The sequence below is a fragment of the Cataglyphis hispanica genome, chromosome 1 (genome assembly GCF_021464435.1).
Source record: "Cataglyphis hispanica isolate Lineage 1 chromosome 1, ULB_Chis1_1.0, whole genome shotgun sequence".
NCBI classification, from domain to species: Eukaryota; Metazoa; Arthropoda; class Insecta; order Hymenoptera; family Formicidae; genus Cataglyphis; species Cataglyphis hispanica.
The window spans coordinates 7,547,386-7,562,258 of NC_065954.1; the positions used below are offsets into that span (position 1 = coordinate 7,547,386).

General features: G+C 28.7%; 1 protein-coding gene across 3 annotated transcripts in view; it reads left to right on the forward strand.

Annotated features, from left to right (window-relative positions):
• The window catches only part of LOC126849606 (BAI1-associated protein 3), a 74,473-nt gene that overhangs the window by 21,848 nt on the left and 37,752 nt on the right, over positions 1–14,873 (forward strand). For all 3 annotated transcript variants that reach the window (XM_050591593.1, XM_050591602.1, XM_050591610.1), the window contains exons 2-3: positions 10,051–10,683; positions 12,168–12,406. In XM_050591593.1, the coding sequence (XP_050447550.1) occupies positions 10,483–10,683; positions 12,168–12,406 (440 nt within the window). In that variant the 5' untranslated portion in view covers positions 10,051–10,482. The remainder of the gene's footprint in view (positions 1–10,050; positions 10,684–12,167; positions 12,407–14,873) is intronic.

Below are 14,873 nucleotides of genomic sequence, written 5' to 3' on the forward strand. Positions count from 1 at the left end.
CTTTCAATTAGTTGCAAATCGTATATTGGTGCATCGTATCTTTTTACATAAAAATTCCATACATATAATATATGAAAAAACGTTTAACGTGCAAAACGCACACAAAAAATGGCATTTATATCTGATTGCGCAGATGCAAGCTAGGAAAATAGATATTGGTATGCATATATGCGTTTATTATCGAACATTGCGCGGACAAAGTGTTATTGTTTGCATTTGAATGCATAGAGGGAAATGTCAACAGCATTGTTATAATGCGTCAACGTCAAACATAATTTTCAGGAAATGATGATCAATACTGTTCTTTAATAGCGCACATTAGGACAGAAAATGCAAATAAATGTCGAATTTACTATATGCTTATGCTTTTGCGCCAAACGTGCCTTTTTATTTAGAATTCAGATAATTACATAAAACAAGATCAAGGAAAAAATAAAATAAAAGCGACTTTTCTTATACTATATCGTTATTTTATACAATTTATTATAAAATATATTAAATAATTTATATATATATATATATATATATATATATATATATATAATATTATTTATTTATTATACTTTTTATATAAAAAATATTAAGTAATTTTTTGTAGTTAAAAAAGAAGTTAAAAGTTTTATTTGCGCAATTGCCACGTTTAAGAAATTTTCAAATAATATATATAAAATATATACTATGTCAGAATTTATACTGTATCGTGATAACCGCGTAACTCAGCGAAAAGCTCGAAAGATTATGTGAAATTTCAATTTCTTGACTGAAATGATTTCTTGACTTGATAAATACAGACAAAGGACATATATGCAACAAAAGAGATGTTGCTTTATGCATAGAAAGGAAATGGAGTAGAAAGTAAAAAATAAAATACACGCATGAGAAATGTAATTTTGCAACAGAATAACGTTATTTAGTAATAATTGCGTTGTCTTTTCACGAGTGATTAATTTTTATTTATTTATGCACCAACTTTAGATAATTCATATCAATAGGTAGAAATCGAAATCACTATATAACACGAAAGATTAGAACTATTCCTGTCAAGATTGATAACAATGATCGATCAAAGTAGGTTGTGTAAACTGCTTTTTATCATTAAATGAACTTAAAATCATCCATCATAATATACTATCTCCCATTGTGTTATAGATAATAGTGTTACCATCAAAATAGAACGTTCTAAGAATATGCGACCTAGTATGTGAATTGAAATGCAAATGGACAAATGCAAATTAATATGAAGCTTTTTCGAAAGTTAGGAATCACCTTTGGCCCATATAGCACATAACATTGCAATAACATTGCGTATTCATCTTTATCGCTTCGATCGCGCACATAAATTCGAAACTACGAAATAGAAAAAAAAAGGAATAATAAGAGACAAGAACGCTGCATCAAAAAATATCCTTTTTATTTTGTGCTCGGAATAGATACACGGAATTTGAAAAATAATCAAGATATATATATTGCAGAAAGGTGCGGATGACTCAACGAATCTCGATGTTGAAACATAACGAGATATGAATACATGTTTTTTCAAAAGGAAGCATATTTTTTGTATCTTTAAAAAGATCTCCAAGATTTGTAAAAAAAAAGTATAGAAAATTTACTTTACAAATTTAAAAAATATGTTAAATTTTTTATTTTTATACAATTTATACAATAAGCTGTTATAAAATTGTTACATGTACTGTCATATATAATAGCACATTAGAAACTTTTTGAAATAAAACTGGCTCTTTTTCAACAGCATATTTTTTTATATGTTACATATGTATTTAACTTATATAGATACATTTTTTTACGTGTTTCAAAAATATGTTCTGTGTCTTATATACAAATGTAAACGGATAACATTTTAAATATATTCTTAAGCTTTATGTGCTAAAATTAACATATTGAATATTTCTCCTCTTTTGATTATAAATGCTTTAATTTATTCAGTTTAATATTTACCTCAGCACATAATATTTTAACATTTTCATGAATAATATTGGAATGGTAAAGTAGTTTAAGAAACAGTTGAGTCAGCCAAGTTAGCTTATGAAACTATATGTCATTCTTATTCTTGCAGAAGACTCCTTTACATTGTAGGGAAATTTCGGGGCCTATTATTTCATCTGTCCCTCCCTTAGCATCTGTTCCTAATATATCTTGTGTCAGAGATCGCATTAATACGACATAATTTTGCATCTTTAAGATTGCGTCTTTTTTAGTTATGTTACGATTTCCTTTTTTTTTCCTTCGTCAAATATTTTAGGTTTTATAAAGATAACATTTTTATTTGCTCATATACTTTGCTGCATTCACGCCTTTTAATAGAGGCTTTGACTAATCAGGATTATGCTCGAAAGTTTTATTCTAATTTTAACCGCGTGCCATTTAGAATAATATTTCAATAAATTTGAAGATTAAATTGCAAATGTTCAGTTTTATAAATTCACTTTTTACTTAATCGCGCAATTTAAATTTATAAAAACATTAATAAGTAAATTCATTTAGTTTGAAATATGATTATAAAAAAGGCAATAAAATATTATTATATAATGTGTATAATAAAATGTATTTCTGAGGTGCTACTTTAGCTTAAAGCTCCAAGTGCTGAATCACTTTCTTAGCCTAGTTTCGCTTTGAATATCTCAAGAACTGGATTTATCAAGGATCTTGAGATGTTTAGTGGCTGCTTTTGAAATAGGACAGGCCCTCGTGTGAAAGAGTAGGACGCGTAGAGAACGGACAGATCGACTAATGAAATTGGCCCAAGTAAGGCTACGCCGAAGCTTTCGCTTCGCTTCGTAATGGGCTTTTTTCATTTCATGAAAAAATTTTCAACGAGCGAACTTCAAAGGCATCTGTCTAGATTGTTTCGCAAACGCTTCGCTCGTAAGGTTGACTTTTCACGAAATATCGCAAGAGAGAAGAGAGACAAGTTATGAAACAAAGTTTAAATAAATTGCAAAAACGAGATTCTCGTGAGAGCAACAAACACGATGTGACGTTCAATTTGAAGAGAAACGAAAAAAGAGGTCTCGACCAAAGAAGAGGTTTTAGTATTAACGTGAAAGGCATCAAAGTTTTTTTACGCCAGATAATAGAAACAAAATGTGACCACCTTAATATTCAAGCGTATGTTGCTTTAGGAAACTGTCAGTTTAGTAGAATCAATTTCTCAATTTCTAGAATTGATAAAGATATCGCATTAGTATATTTGCATATTACTGATAAAATTACGAGCATTAATCTGATTAATCGTATAAAAAAAAAATTTATAATTATTTTTAATATATTTTTTTTAATGTAGATCATTGTATATAAGGTTTATTTGATTATATGATTATCTTTGGAACTTATAAGTATGTTGCTTTTCTAGTTTTTACTTAAATATTATTAACATGATTAAAATTATTCTACATTTTATTATGTAAAATTAAAAAAAAAACTTTAATTCTTTGTGTTTGTTTAATCTTGAAATTTATTATAAAATTAAAGTAAAATTAATATACCATCATTGCCGCAAGAATAAAAATAATAAAAAATGATAATTTTCTAAAGTATATATTCTTGTAGTGTAGAATTAAAAGAAAATTCTACAATTTATACTTTTTTCTCACTCTCTGTCTGCACTTATATATTTCATATAAAACGGCCGTTTCCATGTCATAATGATGTAACGGTGCTACTTGGATTAAAACGGAAGCTGAACTAATTTATATGATTGATTGTGGAACTGAGATGAATTCTAGCTTACAAGGGCATGAGATTACAGTATATTTTATTGCATGAAACAGTTGAAAACAGTTTTTGTATCCGCCATACATTCAACGCAAAATATGGCTGAAATATATATATATATATATATATATATATATATATATATATATGATATATTTTATTTAATATTAAAAATTATAGAAATATTTTGAAGAGAATAAATGCTAACAAATTTTCTTAAATTTTTAATAATCTTGATTTTCAATCAGATTAATGTAGAATGCGCATAAATTCATACAGCAAAACACGAATATGACTAATAGGGCTCGGTGTGCGATATGCTGACCTGGCAGTTCAATTAATTAACACAGTCCTTTAATTAACGGAACTGTGTTTTGCGTTGCTATGATAAGTTGCTTAACTTTTGTTACGCTACGCATAATTCTCAATTATATATATATATATATATATATATATATATATATATATATATATATATATATATACACGAGCAAAAAGAAAACATTATGTAATAAAAAAAATGAATGACTAGTATAAAAATATAGAGCAATACTAATCATGTTAGAGAGAATATTGTACAGTTGAAGTAATTAATTATTTATGTCGGACGGTAAATGCAATAGATACGAACTTTGATTGCGGTCGAGGTTATTTGCATCCAACACAAACTCTAGCGTTTGTGGAATAAATGTCGATTTTTTCTTACGCAATACACCAATATTTTGATAAGCATACCTACTTTTAAAGCAATGATCGGAATCTAGAATAAAATTGTTCACGCGTTTCTCTGCGAATTAATTACGCTTCCTCTCTTAAAATAAAGATGTACAAGCATATGAGGTATATAGATGCAAAATAAATTAGCATCAAACCATGTTGAATTTTATAGCTAATGATTTTATTACTCGTTTATGTATATTTTAAAATAAAATATAACAATATGATAATAATAATAGATGCGAGATATGCAATAACATAGTTTATTTTACAAAAACAGATATTATAATGACCACAGAAAAATTATTCTTGAGAAAGAACTTTTTTTATAATAATCGTTATATAATATTGATAATTTATTTCTCTTCCAATTGTCTCTTTTTTAATTTTTGATACAAATAACAAGTATTTAAATTAAAAACACAATGGATTGCGATTTTATTAATTTAATTATTGCTGAAAAACACGATATTTTATTAAAATATTTTACAATTACAATATTTATTTAATATTTTTTAATATAATTTTATTTTGTATTGAAACATTAAATCTCCACTATATCCAATATATGTATTGAAAACATATTTTGTTGAATAATCATCTTTCTTTGAAGATAAATTAAACAAAATATAATAAAGTAACAACATTTAATTACATATAAAATATCTATTTTACATATATTTATTATATGATTGATGATAACGATATTTTGCATATATTTAATAATTTAATAATATTTCCTTTAAAAAGTGAATAACACGATATGCTGAAATAAGATGAATATAACAATGCTTTAATAGCTGAATTAAATTGCGTCACATTTCTTTAATACTTTAACCAGATGTAAAATCTACGCAGGATTATCATTAGAGATGTACATTAGAGATGTACATGTGCAAGCAGAATATGAGACAAGTTTTGAGTTACAAACTGTTTTGCGAAGATGTGTTCGCGCGTGCTTTACATCCGACATGCCTGTTTCTACAACGAAAAGTTTCGGCCGAGAATACTTTTCTGTAAAGTATTGGTAATGAGCGCACCTACAGAATGAGATTGTATAATGAGCGACCGCGAGTTAATCAACGTGCATCGCGCGTTTCTCGAAATTATATTCTGTCCCGCCTTAATTCTCGTAGTCGGGCCACGCACTCGTGAATTGTTTTTTGCTCGAATATATACGTGCAACTAACACTTTTTTCATTTATTTTTATGCCGTAATTTTATAAAAAAGATTCAACAAACTCGCAATGCGCAATTAACGTTTCAAATTAATCCTAGCAGGATATGAAGAGCTTAACGTTCATGTGTAATATTGGAAACATTGATATTTGTATACATTAGATTTTAGATTAAATTTAACGCAACAAAATGTGAAACATATCGATAAACTTGGATACATATTGCACGTATAAAAAGAGAGTATCAAAATATTTTTTAAATTTAAAATAAATCAGTAATTACTTTAATACAAAGAATTGAATAACTTTATTTATAATATTTACTTTGTTTAACAATTACAAGTTTTGCAATGACACAATGTATAATCTCTCGTAATTAGTGGACAACTTTACTCATAACAATTAAATTTATTTGTTTTAAAGTGCAATTGTTTTGCAAAAAGAAGTATTATAAATTAATTAAAATTTGATTTAAAAAGCAATTGTTTTGTGAAAAGAAATATTATAAACTAAATTTAATCAGACATACCATATAAATCTTTTTTTAGAAATATTCGCTCAATTTTATATTATATAAAAATTTAAATAGCTATAAATATAAATAAGAAATCAAATTTTTATGTCTGTTTACTTTTTAAGATAATAAGAAATGCAAGATTGCGAATTAGTTAATAATTGATAAGAAAAATCAGAACTACGTGCAATCTAGGTTGTAAATATTTTACGTAGCTCTTTCCACGAGATTAAATGCTATTCTTTTCCCGAGAGACGTTAAGCGCCGGCGAAACGAGTTTCGGAGGCAGTTATTGCTCTGGAACATGGTGAACAGAAAAAAGAATCAATCAAAATAAAAAGCTATTGATGAATAATAACAGAATGCCTTTTATTAAACTTTTATTAAAAGCTTTGCGGGATTTTCAAAAATTCTCTAATAATAGTTTATTTTTTTCAATTGCTCTTTCGGTATTTGATATTGTATAGACTTATTGTTAAATCTATAGGAACAACGTTCTACGATGCTATAAATATAAGTTAATTTTGATTGATAAAATAAGATATTTCTTTACAATAAATATTACATATATGTGCTTTATAACTTAAAAAATTATATAAATATTTTTTGCTTATAATTTATGAAAATGATGCATACTAATCTTTATATACACTTATAATGTTATATCATTTATTATGTTTATGTAAGTTATCTCTGTTTTTTTTTTTTTAAATAACTGTGTTAAAATAACATTATTATAAATAAAATAATAAAATATTACGTTTTTTAAAATTTTTGCTATAATAAAAAAAGAAAACTATATAATTGTAAAAAAGTTTAAAGTAACGATTGAATTAAAATTCTAACGGAAAGAGCAAGTAGAAAAAAACAAGTTCTTTGCGTCACATTGAAAGTCACTCGTTATCACGCTTGCAAACTCTAAAAGCAATTAATCCTGTGGGATATTATTACGAGCATGTATAAAAAGATAGTCGAAGCAATCGATAGTCGAAGATCATTAAACGATTTCGCAACGAGTGTTGTCTTCTTCGAGATCTCCGAAAGTCGTTACAGTAACAGAAATTGTTGTTTTCTCTTAGGGGAATTTATTAATATTTTCTTCTTTCTTTCTTTTATGATATTACATTGACGTAGTTTCATTAAAACTTCACGCAGAACTACACTTTTTGAAAATGTGATATTGTAAAGATGTATTATTTACCTTCAAAGCTTTAAAAAAAATTTACATACATATTTCTTAACATTATTAATATCGATGTACGATAATATCGCAAAAGTATGATATTTTTTTTCAAATTTTACAAAATCCTAATTGGATTTTTTTGCAAACGTTAATTATTGATTTTAAATATCTTTACATTTTTGTGTAAAGATCAGAACTTGGAATTATAAAAAAAAACATTTTTAATAGAATGCAATTTTTTTTTAAATGACTTATATTTAATATTTTCTATGTTTTTAATAAGTTTATTTCTTTCTTGTTTTTTCCTGTCCAAGTCCTTGTTCATTTTTATTATCGGATTTTCTTTACGATATTCATGAAATATTCTTGGAGAGACACGGAGATAATTTATTTAAGAGCCATCGCCGAAGAAAAAATATAGGAAATATTGTCGTGATTCATAACATTTACATAAAAATCATCATGTATATTTTTTATATAACATTATATATAGAAAGAATATAATTATTATAAAAAAACATTTACATATATGTCAACATGTTATCAATAAAATAAATTTAAACGTTAGGTTTTTATTTATTGATTATACAATATAAACAATATATATTTGATTAAAGAATTTTATTCTTTTAATTATCAGAACTTAGTTTACTTATTATATATGAATATTTTCCAAACATTACGAAAACGTGAAAATGCGGCTCCGAGAAAGGCTTACAGGATTTAATAAGCCCGCGGATGTCACCTCGAGGGGACGATGTTTAATTTTCAAGTCAACTTAGCCGATTTCGATCGGCGAAACCTGATTTTATAACACGATGTAACCCATCGGCACGTTTTCGTGATTTCGATGTAACTTTGCGGATTACCGCGCCAAGTGGCATTTACCTTTGCACGTTTATCTTCCAGCCATGTCATCCTATTTTGCTGTAGGGCTCATTACTCCGCTTAAGCTCGACGCTTTTGCGGCATCGGCGATTTCGTAAACATCACGCTTTCACATTATGGGGACAATTTTGGAGCTTAAATGTAGCCAGATACTCGGTTCGTGAACGCTATATTTCGTGCTAGCTATATTCAAACGTAATTAACAATAATCTGTTTTACGGCACCGTGCTCAGTAATGCCATTCAAAGATTGTAGCAAACGTTGTACAAAAAAAATAATTGAATCAAAATGTCAGCTCTTTGACTTTTGTTACTTTGCCTTGCTAAATGTGAGCTTGATTATTGCAGTGACATAATAATTAACATTTACTTATGCACTTTGATTGAAATTTTGTACATATAATTATCAATTAGCATTAATTTAATATAAATATAATTATTATAATTAGCATTTACTTATGCACTTTTGATCAAAATATTTTAATTGTGCTGAAGTAAAGAAAAAAAAAATAATTAAAATATAAAATTTGTTTAAATAAAAATTGCCTACAAAAAGTCATCAAAATATCTTTCATATTAAATTTAAGCTCGTTAAGATTCAACAACATTTCGTATAGAAAATAATGTGACGTAAATCTCCCCATAGATTTTCACTACTAGCAGAATTTAAAAGACACTTGTCGAATGGTTGAATATTCAAATGTCGAATGATTCGCAAGATTGTTCATCAGACGCAATCACGGCCCTAATTGCACTGCCAACCGATTCGTTACTCGCGTGTATGTATTTTGCCGTCACCCAGTACCGCAGCGGAAATGCGGCTGGTCGCACATTAATTTGCCCAAACCCTCAATCCTTTACTAGAGGCTTTCTCCTCTACCGCTCTCAATCGCGGGGACCCGACATTTCAAATGAGATTCGGTTAATATGCAGCTCACGAGATAATGGACAGATGCCCGCTTGACCTGAGAGCTAACCCCAAAGTCGCCCCGAATCTCGTAATTACGCCCTACTGAGTCCTCTTTGCGTCGTTTTAGTCCCTCGGATCACGACGGATACTTCTGACCAAATCCAGAATCCGCTGTCTTGTCAGGATACTCGATCTCGACAACACTTGAGTTGTAGCACATCTCTCATAGTAAATTAGTAATAAAATTTTAATAAAGTATTTTATGAAATGTAACATTGTTTTTTGATAATAATATTAATAATCCTTATTTTTAATAATCTCATTATTAAATGCATTATCATTATCTTTTTATTATTCTTATATTATTATTATTATTATTTTTATTATTCTTATATAATTATCAAGATACAGAAAATTGTAAGATTAATTAATAACTTATATGATTCTAAAATAAATTATTATTATTATTATTCTCCAGAAGCTTCTAAGATAAATATAAGTTGCTAAATATAGTTGCCAACTGATCACACGGCTAGCTTTGTATAACTATATATTTAAGTTTAAAAGCGTAGTTGTCGAGTAGTTTTCGGAAAGTTAGAAGCTTTCACGTTAGAAAGTTTAGACACTTTTAACAGCGTATTTGCGTAACATTTTAACAAATAAGTCGGCTATAGCTAGAGCTTTCATGGCGTGAGTTTAAATTTGTGTAATAATTTTCTTTTTTTTTTTTCTTAACTATTCACATTATATAATATACATATAATTTCTATATAATCATGTATTAACTACAAAATAATATAATAAAATAAAAAATAATAGTTTAATACAATATACTTTTATTTTAAAAATTTATATAAATTTATACATTTATTAGTCTTAATACGTATTATATTGTACGAAACTATCATGATTCTTTCGATTTTTCACAGATGATTGCTTCGCGTCAAGAACGTGAGCGGGAAGATCGAGAGTGTGCGATATTTTAAGTGCTCGACGAAGTACGATGACTTTTGCGACGAGCAGAAATTTTTCAGAAGAATCACGCCGAGAGAATTCGAAGAAAAATCGCAAATGGCCGTGGCTGAGAATCGATATTGCGACGCGAGAAAATATCGTCAAAGTTCTCGTGGCCGGAGGATTTTCATTCATGACGAGTCAACCGGCAAGCGGTATCTAATCGACCATCTGCATCGATGCCTGTAGATTTCGAGGTGCTTTACGGTATTTCGGTTCTCAAAAACAAGTTACAAAAGAATTTGAATAGTAGACGATGATGACATTCGCGATTCTTTGAACAATCGACGTCAGCATTCACGCAGAAAACTACGAGACAAAAATATCACAAGTAGAAAACGACAAAAATGAGTTTCTTCAACTCCCTGCAGGAGATTGTGACAAACAGTGTGGCCAGTTTTAGTCTGAGCCCAAAGAGATTCTCGTTTAGTCGCGAGGACTCGAAAGGCGATTCCAGCGGGACCGGAAGAAGCAGTTCTACCGGAAGTGTCATTTCGACAACCAATACCCCCGTTGCCCAACAAGCTACGCCGCATGGTTTTCCCAAGGTACGTGATTCAAATAGACGTATGGCAGCACAAGCGGAATATCTCATTATAAATAAATAAATTAAATTTTTTCAATCCAAAATGTTATCTTTTTCTCGCATTAAAGATTCTAATTTTTAATATAAAAAAGATTAAATTTTTGTATTATTGTAATAAAACAATATTGTGACAAAATTAATCAATGAATAGTTTTATTAATAAAATCAAACTATGATGCATCGTTATAAATTTATAAAATATAAATAAAATAGTATTGCACAAATCAATATAAATTATAATTAAATTGTTTTTCTCTATCACATTAAACAATTATATTAATGAGCAAGCATTTTTCTGTGCGTATCTATAATCATATTAAAGAACAGGAGTTTGATATAATTAATAAGACATAATAATTTTTATTCTTTTTTATAGTTAATATATTTTACATTTTTTTGATAATCAAGACTTTTCATACAATTTCATACAATTGAATAATTAAGAATCAATTTTCTGACTAAATAATGCGATAAATTTTAATATCAAATCTTAAGAAAAAATTTAATTGCGTGAAAGCAAAATTAACTCCTTTTAAGAACGAAATTGACTAAAAGACGACAGTTTCTCTTGATTAAAGAATTTAAGAAAAATGACATTAAAGAGGACATGTTACAATCCGAGGAAATGCGGCCGTTATTATCCATGTAACAAAAAACTCAATTCATTGATTATCAATGTGCATCTGAAGCAAAGAGCAATTAACTGTTTGTTACATCAGCGCTAATTTATGCAAATATAAAAAATTTAATTTTTTTGCAACATTATTTTCCGCGATATTAGAAATATAGATATATTTAGAACAATATTAAATTTTTCGTATATCAGGAAAAATTCTAAGAACGCATTTAATTATCGATTTTATGTATAATGCAATAGAGAGACAATTTATATCGAATATGACAGGTATTATTACGTAAACATATTTGAGCAAATATTATCAATAATGCATCGTTCTACTGAAAGTATAATGACGTATCGCTGCAAACACTCTGATAATTTGTTGAAGCATTATTTGTTGAATAAACGAATAAAGAGAGAATTTATCAACTTTTATGTCAATACATATAGAAAAATGATTTGCCGATACCAACAAAAAAGAACATTCCTAACAATACATTTATTGGTATATTGACATTTAAATTAATGTGTTCGTTAAATGACCATTACATTAAAAGTAGATAAATGTTTTTTACACAAAAGAAAGTTATTCTCAGTTTTAATATCCAATTATTTTCTCGTTATATAAATACAATATTTGCTAATTTTTATTACATTGTTAAGTTTTTAAGTGGATGCTCGATTTTTAATTGTAATACTTATGAATTAAATTTAATAACAGAGATTACTATTATTATTGTTATTATCATCATTAATTATGTAGAACACATATCACAGTTTTTTACATGGGATTTTTCTAAATTAATTAATTAATTTTTTTTTTTCAGGTTGTGCCACCGCCAGGAACCGTCACGTCGCATACGCGCTCTCTCTCGACACGTCGACGCACTCTCGAGTGCACTTCCGCTCCGGGATTGACTGTGCACCCTGCGACAGGAAGTGGCGCCACATCGCCGAGGCGAGTCGGGTCTTTTCGTCGAAGCGGCGGATCCAGCGATCGACCGCCTCTTATGTTCTGCCGTCGTAGACCATCCTGGCCGGAGGTCGACATACAAGCCACTTCCGGGTAAGTTGCCTGAGTAACGAGCACACATTTTGTAGCGCCAAGGGATTGTCACGTTTCCAGTCTCTTATATCAAATACATCGCAAGAAATATGAACTGCTGTTTATTCGAAAGCATGAAGATATAACAGGTGAGACCAATATTCTCACAACATAATACAACGAATCCGTTATTGGCGATAATAATGAGAACAATGCTTAATTAGAACAATTAATAATGAAACAGTTAATAATGAAACAGTGCTAACAAACATGTCGTAAATTTACATTGAGAACTCAGACAATATTACACAACATTATACAATATATAAAATTTTTTAAAAAGAATAGGTTTAATTTATCGGAGTACATATAACTGCTACAATCTTAATGACGGTATACAACTAATTAATGCAACTGATCAATTACATCTAGGGTTCAAATTATAGACTCTCGAAAGACAAATGCGACCAACGCAACCCAGTTCTATCAAATTATCGTAATTTGTGAAATGTAGTAATATTTCGAAGCTCGCTTTTCTTATCGGTAACGTTCGACAGCGCATTCTCTCTCGCGCGCTCAAGCGAATAATTTCATTTGATCGCTTAGTCGTCGAACCTCGGCGACTAAATATCCGGAATGCTCTTGATGCAGTTTCAAATGCACTCAATCGGATTTCCGGGAAGACACTGCCTCCGTCGCGCTAGCTAGCCATTCAACGTTTTAATTGGGTTTACGTCGGCACTGCGCGCTAAGCTTTCCGGTTAACTACGTTCTCATCTTCCGCTTTTATCGAAGAACGTTTCAGGAACAGAGACGCGAGTATCGCGCGACACTTTTCAAATGCATTTCACTCTTTCTTCGGAGGTCCGCTAATGCAAACGCAGCGGTGAACCGTAGACCGAGCAAGGTGAGAGAAAAGCACGAAGTAAGGTAATGATATTTTCTTCATAAAACTTTTCACGTGCGCATCGCGGCGAATACACATTTAATAAGCCCGCTGCAACGCTTTGCGAATTTTTCCAAGTTGGTTCGTTGCATATGTATAGACACAATCGATTATTCAACGAATTTTTAATCTTTTTTTGAAGCCCATATCCTTTTTTTTCCTATTCTCTTCTACACTCTCGGTGAGCGCTTCTATCAGATTGGATTTCTTCTCGCTTGGTATTTCTATATGAAACTGGAAAACTCCAGAAATAGAATTACAAAATAGATGCACAATCAACGCAATGATTAGATTTTTATTGTGATCTCTGTAAACCGATAATCGCTTGATTAATTGTTTATATGCAGGAAAAATAAACAGTAATATTACACATTTAGGTACAAAATATTTTTAGATTGCTTAATAAAAATGCATAAAAAAATAGTAAATGATAACATCAAAATAATTAATCTTTATTTTATCTATTTTCTAAGAGCAAATAAACAACGTTATCTTTCTTTAAAATTAATATAATATATTATTTATACATTTTTTTTCTCGCACTTTCTTTTTCTCTATATTTATATTAAATTTTACAAAGCTAGACATTTATTTTACGCCATTTTAATTTAAATTTTAGACAGAAATTTACTTTGTGCTCTATTACATAAAATGTATTATTTATGAAATTTGGCAACGTGATACTTTACTCGAATCAACGATTAACAACGATTATAGGAATAAAATGTTTTTTTTTTTTATTCATTTCTTTATTATATTTTATTTTCTTCTTGCAGAATTTTATATGCAAATTTTATTATCATGATTCTTCCGGGCGAGAATAAGTACAGGAATAATACGCATCTTAACTCGTTGTCCTTTGAACTTTGTACACAACAAACTCTTCTCTTTTTTATTACGCAATAAAAGCGCGTGAAGTTGATGCATAACTCACGCTCTTTCATTGCAAATCTGCGCTGTATGTGCGTTTATCACGTACCATATTTCCTCAAGATATATCCGTATGCGGCAAAATGCTGCACAAATTGATTTATTTGCACAAAGCTCACTGAGATGAAAGCTCATGACTATGTAATATTCAACAAGAGAAAATGTGGATCCGTGATATTCTAAGAAAACTTTATTTATTATAAATTTATTTGTTATAATAAGTCAAAAAAATTTATTTATCTTTAATTAAATTATTATTAAATATAGTATTTTGGTGAAAAATTTTTAATTATTTTTTCATATAAAAACAATTATTGTTGTTACGTTTACTTAGTATATATTTAATATTTTGTGAAAAATATCAAAAAGTTTAATTTAAAAAGTATTTAATATAGAAATGTGCAAACATGTGTATATTTAATGTACATATAAATTAAAAATGTTTTATTACTTTAGCAATAAATATTATTTTAATTTTTTTATCAATATTTGAAAAATACAGCTGCTGCAAATATGATTTGTGAAGATGGCATATTCCTAAATTTGACAAATCGTGAGAATGCATGCATAAAGTTACAAAAAGTGAATCTAGATAGAGAATAAAAAAATTTG